Below are 7,246 nucleotides of genomic sequence, written 5' to 3' on the forward strand. Positions count from 1 at the left end.
CTGGCCTGTTCTTCCCCTGCCTCAGTGGAGTTTACAGCAGCCTGGGGGCTAGACTGACTTTCACATAATGGTAATAGTTGGTAACAGTTTTCAAGAGATTAGCACACTCTGGCCAAGTCACTGTGGATGAGTACCACCTCAGAGGGCCCCCTTGTGGCCTGAGGTAGCCCTCCAGGCTCCCTGTCCTTCCCTCTAATGTCCTTGGAATTACCGACTCTATGTTTGATATACTTGAAACAAGAGCCCCCTTTGTGGAGTCATGTTACATCCATCTTCTCCAAAACACAGGCTCCACAACCATCCAGCCCCTTCCTCAAATTTTACTTGGGAGTCCTTTCCCCTCCCCCTCGCACTGCTATCGTCACCCTCTGCTCCATCTTTTTTTGCTGACTCTCCCCCCAGTGTCCCATATCTTGCCACTAGGTCTTTCCCTGTGCTCTTCCATATCCTTCAAGACTCTGGCCTCATGGAGCCAGTGCTGGGCTTTGGTGAGAGCAACCCATGGACACAAGGCCACTCTGAGAGCCAGACTCTCCACCTTCCATGGGGATGGTTCCCTGGGGGTATGTCTACACTACAAAGTTAATTTGAAATAACAGCAGTTATTTTGAATTAATTTTAATAGTGTCTACACAGGCAAACCGCTATTTCAAAATAAATTCAAAATAATGGAGTCCTTATTTTGAATTTGGTAAACCTCATTCTGCGAGGAGTAACACCAAATCCGAAATAGCTATTTCGAATTAAGCGCTGTGTAGACACTTAATTCGAAATAGGGGGCCTCCAGCCCTTCCCAGGGAGCCCTGTTGGCCACTCTGGGTACAGTCAGGAAAATTACTCTCCTCTCCCCCAGCCCTGGAGCCATTAAAGGAGTAGACCCTGGCCACAGTGCCTGTGCCAGTTCCAAGCCCGCCAGCCCAGAGCCAGCAGTGGCCCTTGATCATGAGCCAGCAAGCCACTGGCAGCCAGCTCTCCACCACTCCCCAGGAGCAGTCTGCCAGCTCCCAGGAGCCTGACAGGGGCTGGAGAAGGCGGGCATCTTCCTGGTCCAGGGTGGAGATCATGAACCTTATTCAGTTTTGGGTGGGATGTCTCCAACATCCATGATCTCCACACTAGACGGAGGAATGCTGCCCTCTATGACAGGATAGCTGCCAGCCTGGCCACCAAAGGCCACATGCGAACCCTGGAGCAGGTTAGCATGAAAGTCAAGTTGTTCTGACGAGACTTCCAACCCTGAGCCCTGAGCTTCCCCTCCCTCTTCTTCCCCTTGCTTTCCTCTTCCAGTTCCCTCCTCCCAGATTTCCCCCTTTCCTCTTCCACCCTGTCTCTTCCCCTCTCCCACCTCCTTTTCCCAGTCTCCCCAGAGGTTCATCCCCCCTTCCCCCCCCCCCCCCCAGTTTTATTCAATAAACCCAGAGGCTGCATCTAGACTGGCAAGTTTTTCTGGAAAAACTTGCCAGCTGTCTATACTGTCTGCTTGAATTTCCACAAGAACACTGACGATCTCATGTAAGATTGTCAGTGTTCTTATGGAAATACTCTGCTTCTCCCGTTTGGGCAAAAGCCCTCTTGTGCAAATGCTTTTGTGCAAGAGGGCCAGTGTAGACAACGTGGTATTGTTTTGCGCAAAAAAGCCCTGATCGCGAAAATGGCTCCACGGGTGGACGCTCTCCCTCAGGGCCTCCTGGATCCTGACAGCCCCCGGATGAACCCCCTCGGATGGCATCCTGCAGCAAGTGCAGCCGGGCTGATGGCAACGACCCCACGAGACACCTCGTAGTACCGGTAGTTCAGAATAGGAATCCTAGTCCGAACTACCTAGTTCGAACCCCGTGTAGCCGCGCTGCACGGGGTTCGAACGAGCGGGGATTTAAAAATGGCGGCTCCCCGCTTATGCAAATGAAGCCTGGGAAATTCAAATCCCGGGCTTCATTTGCAAGTGCGGTATGCCTACATTACCCCGCTAGTTCGAACTAGCGGGGTAGTGTAGACATACCCTCAGAGAGGGCCAGGACTGTGACTGCAGAACAGGTCTGCAACATTTTTCACCCCCCTTGGATGTTCACCAGAGATGGGACAGTGACAGGCCAGGTGTCATAGGAAAAAACAAACCAAAACATCCACATCCCTTTCTCTATATTGTTTGTATTCAGATGAATTGTGAGTTGGGAACATCCACTGATACATTTCTTTATGGGCCCATATCCCACCTGTTCCCTGGTTCTCCATGAACAGTGTCACTTTGTGAGCACACCTGCCTGCGTGGCTGTGGTCTCCATCTATCACTCTTCTCTCCTCCCTCATCAACCTCTCTCCCATTGCCCCAGGCCTTGGTCCCCATCTAACTCTCTCTCTACAGAGTAGAAATCAGCAGCTCATGTTGGCTCGTGTTCAAGAGTCCAGGATAGAATAGGTAACAGTGTCCTGGGATTTTTATCATCCTGGTCAACAGTGCTAGAGCTGACTGATAAACAGATTCTTCACTTGATGATAACCCTGATAATTCTGGCTCGAAGGTGTTTGCTTTTCACACTGTACACAATTGGGTTCATCAGGGGTGGGATCAGAAGGGACATGTAGCCGAGGAGAATACTAAGCATGGGAGAAGAACCTTTCCCGAATCTGTGTATCACTGACAAACCAATCTCTGGTGTGTAGAAAATCAGGACTGCACAGAGGTGGGAGACGCAGGTGTTCAGGGCTCGGAGGCTCTCTGAGGGGGACACAATGCCCATAACAGTGTGGATGATCATCACATAAGAGAGGAAGATGAGCAACAAGTCCAACCCCATTGTGAAGATTTTACCAAAGAATCCATAGATGCTGTTGATTGTGATGTCCGAACAAGCCAACTTCATGACGTCTTGGTGCAGGCAATAGGAATGGGAGAGGACATTGGCTTGACAGTATTGAAACCGTTTTAGGAGAATGGGGAGGGGGAACACTATGGCCACCCCTTTTAGAAAAAACACCAGCCCCATCTTAGGTAATCTTGGCAGTGTTAAGATGGCAGCATATCTCAGCGGGTTACAGATGGCGATGAAGCGGTCAAAGGCCATCAACAGGAGCACGGAGGATTCAGTGCATTGAAGTGAATGAATGAAGAATAGCTGGGCCAAACACACATCAACGCCTATATCCCTAGATCTAAACAAAAATACACCCAGTATCGTCGGTATGGTGGCTAGTGATAGGCCAAGGTCTGTGACAGCCAACATGGAAAGGAAAATGTACATGGGCTCATGAAGGCTTGGGTCTGTTTTTATAAAGAATATAATGACTGCATTTCCTACTATCGAGACCACATACATGAAGCAGAAGAGGATAGAGATCCAGAGATAGAAGTCATCGTGCCCAGGTATGCCAGTGAGGAGAAACACTGGTGAGTTAGAGTTGGTGGCATTGACAGCAGGCATAATGTACAAGGAGTGTCAGAGGAGTTCTTGTCATTTCTTCCTGAAAGCAAAAAGAGCAGGAGACTAGATGATATTTAATTAGACGTTTTTCAGTTTTCAGCACATTTCCAGAGACTTCCAGTAGCTGAGGGAAAATAAGCAGACACATGCCTGGATTTATACCATGGATAGGGAGATGGGCTTTGCTAGACAGAATCAAACCTACAGTCCATCTAGCTTAGTATCCAGTGGCTAGTTCCTTATGCTTCAGAGGAAGGCTGAAGAAGCCCTGCAATAGGGAGGTATGAGGAAACCTGCTCCAAGGGACAGTTTTCCCCCAGTATCCATAGTTAGATATATGTGGTGATATGAATCAGGAAGACCCCTTCCATGTCTATTTTTTTAAATTGTTCACTACTGCAATTGGGTTTTCTGGCTACCCATCCATTTTCTGGCTACTTTTTGGAATCCTGCTAAGCTCTTGGCCCCATTGATACCTTGTGACTGGGAGTTGTGCAGCCTAAATGTTTTGTGTGATTTTACATTTGTGATGTTCCCATGGACATGTGGATACGGTCCATTGTATCATGACATGTAAATAAAAATATAGCAAGTGCATTGGGAAAATAGTGAGTGTTTTTCTCTGTCCTGCGCTAAATCTATTTATAAACTTGTTTCACTGCCTTATTATATACATTTTCTGCACTCCTAAGAATCCAAATGATGTGACTTTGCAGCACATGGGATAAGTTCTTAGGTCCAGGTTCTGACCTGATTAGCATTGATTTGAATGGTGTTACTCCATATTACTGTCTGAGTTTGATGAGAATGGGAGTCTATTAACTTTCCTTTACCTACTGCTTCCAGTGAAACACTCTGACAATCAACATTCCCTCTAAAGGTATATCTACACTGCACTGTAGTTCGAAATAAGCTATGCAAAATGCGTATCTTATTTCAATTCTATTTCAAAATAACTTATTTCGTCATTTGGCGTTGTCTAAATAGTGCCAAATATCATGTAGACATAGCCAAAGAGAAGCTGAAGTGCTTTGCCTGGCCAGTGTTAACTGACTCCACAGAGTTAGATCATGCTACAAACTTCCCTTAATCCTCACGGGACCCACATCCTCTCCACATACAAGAGTCTGTAAATATTAGCAAGTCAGAAGATCATACAGTTTCTTCAATTGGACGGGAAAGAAGTTGGCACCAGAAATGGATGAAAGTAAAATCATTAGGTTTACACTGATAACTCATCTGAGCATGCAAGTTACTTCAACAATGCTTTTATAACAGGCATAAATTACAAGCAACCACTATTACGCTCCCCTTTCCTGTAACTCAGCTGTTCTCATTCTGAATGTAATCCAGCAATTCTCTTCTCTCAGGCCAATTGGAAAGGCTTGCACTGGTATTGCAGAGGCATTGTGCTCATGACCCTGGATGTAAATGCTACAAACACCTCATTGCCTGTTACCAGGAAACAATGCCATACAAGTCTGCACTGAAAAAACGTTAATACCACAAACCCATTGTGATCACTATGTAGAGTACATCTGAAATTCTTTCTAAAGCCAAAACCAGTGGGCAGTAAAATTACCCATGCTCATTCCTGCAAAGATTCCAACAATTTTGCTTCCGGCTCTCAATTTACGTCTTTGGCTTGTAACATTTGTATTAAAACGACACCTTTTTTGGTGTATCATTTACAAATCTGGACTTTAGGACACTCCTGTAAACCAATTCTTTCCCCTGAGATCTACTTTCAGAGATGATTTCCCAGGTTCAAGTAGGACATAAAATGTAATATCAGTCCTCTGGATTTTCTCAGAACCTGAAAATATCACAACCCTCATTCAAAAGCTTCAGCAGGGTAGCTGAGTTAGTCTGTAACAGGAAAAACTTTAAAAACAACAAATAGTCTAGTAGCACCTTATAGACTAACAAAACATGTAGATGTTATCATGAGCTTTCATGGGCACAGCCCACTTCTTCAGATGCCGGGAGTATTAAAAGTCCAGATCCAAGAATAAATAAGGGAAGGGGGGAAGGAGGAAAAAAGGAGGGGAGGGAAAGGAAAGAGAAAGACATCTGCTATCCAAGATACACAAACCTGGAAATCCCGGATGACTCATCATCTCAAGCATTGGCACACTTACAACAGGATTATCTGGCTATATTGACTCTCTCCTCAGACCCTATGCTATAGCACTTCTAGCTATCTTCGAGTCACCACCGACTTCCTGAGGAAACTACAAAACATCAGTAAACTTCCTGAAAACACCAGCCTGGTCACCATGGACGTAGAAGCTCTTTACACCAACATTCCACACGAAAACACCATCCCTACTGACAGCACTGCACACCTGGTTTCACAGCTCTGCGACTTTGTTCTCACCCACAACTACTTCCAATTCTGAGACAATTTGTATCTTCAAGTTAGTGGCACAGCTATGGGCACCCGCAGGGACCCACATTATACCAACGTCTTTATGGCTGACCTTGAACAACGTTTCCTCAGCTCTCATTCCCTAACACTGCTACTCTACTTACACTACATTGATGACATCTTCATCCTATGGACCAAAGGGGAAAAGACCCTTGAAGAATTTCACAGGGATTTCAACAACTTCCACCCCAGTATCAACCTCAGCCTGGATCAGTCCACATGAGAGATCCACTTCCTTGACACTACAGTAAAATTAAATGATGGACAAATTTCCACTACCCTATACTGGAAACCTACCAACCACTACACTTACCTTCATGCCTCTAGCTTCCATCGCAGACACATTTCTCAATCTATTGTACAAAGCCAAGCCCTAAGATACAATCAGATTTGCTCCAATCCCACAGACATAGAGAAACACCTACAGGATCTATATAGAACATTCTTAAAACTGAAATACCTATCCAGAGAAGTGAAAAAATAGATTGACAGAGCCAAAAGAGTACCCAGACATGAAATACTTCAAGACAGGCCCAAAAGAGAAAACAACAGAATTCCACTTGTCATCACCTACAGTCCACAACTTAAATCCCTCTAACGCATTATCAACAATCTACAACCTATCTTTGAAAATGACCCCTCACTCTCAGAGGCCTTGGGAAAAAGGCCTATTTTAACTTACAGACAACCCCCTAACCTCAAACAAATTCTTTCCCGTAACCACGCAACACAGCTACATCATAATCATCCAGGAATCAGCCCCAGTGCCAACTTTGTCCACACATCTACACCAGCGATTTCATCACTGGCCACAACCACATCAGCAAGCAAATCAGAGGCTCATTTAACTGCACATCTATCAAATGCCAGCAATGCCCCACTGCAATGTATATTGGTCAAACTAGACAGTCTCCATGGGAAAGAATTAATGGACACAAATCAGAAATCCAAAAAGGCAATACACAAAAACCTGTTGGAGAACACTTTAATCTTCCTGGATACTCATTAATGGATCTCCAGGTTACCATTTTGTTTCAGGCCAATTCAACAAGCCAAATACACAGAGAAGGGTTGGAACTTAACTTCATTCACAAGTTGAATTCTTATGCAAATAGTATGAGTAGGGACATCGGCTGACTGGCATACTAACTTCCACATCCTAATGACTTAACTAACCAAACAAACAATGGATGTACTAATAGTTCTTATGAGCCTCTTGTAATTATTTGAACCATCTACTCACTGCCTCTCTTTTTTTTCTCCCCTCCTTTTTTCTCTTTTTTTCCCTCCTTCTCACTCCCCCCTTCCTTTATTTATTCTTGTATCTGGACTTCTAATACTCCTGTCATCTGAAGAGGTGGGTTGTGCACACAAAAGATTATGACACCATCTACAT

The 7,246-nt window shown here is 45.1% G+C and overlaps 1 protein-coding gene across 1 annotated transcript; it reads right to left on the reverse strand.

Annotated features, from left to right (window-relative positions):
- Window positions 1-2,483: 2,483 nt before the first annotated feature.
- LOC102444556 (olfactory receptor 51G2-like) lies at window positions 2,484-3,440 on the reverse strand. Its single transcript, XM_006132559.2, has one exon. It carries the CDS (start codon window positions 3,417-3,419, stop codon window positions 2,484-2,486), a length of 936 nt encoding a protein of 311 aa, XP_006132621.2. The 5' UTR covers window positions 3,420-3,440.
- Window positions 3,441-7,246: the final 3,806 nt, after the last annotated feature.

This window comes from Pelodiscus sinensis, chromosome 1, assembly GCF_049634645.1.
Source record: "Pelodiscus sinensis isolate JC-2024 chromosome 1, ASM4963464v1, whole genome shotgun sequence".
Lineage (NCBI taxonomy): Eukaryota > Metazoa > Chordata > Testudines > Trionychidae > Pelodiscus > Pelodiscus sinensis.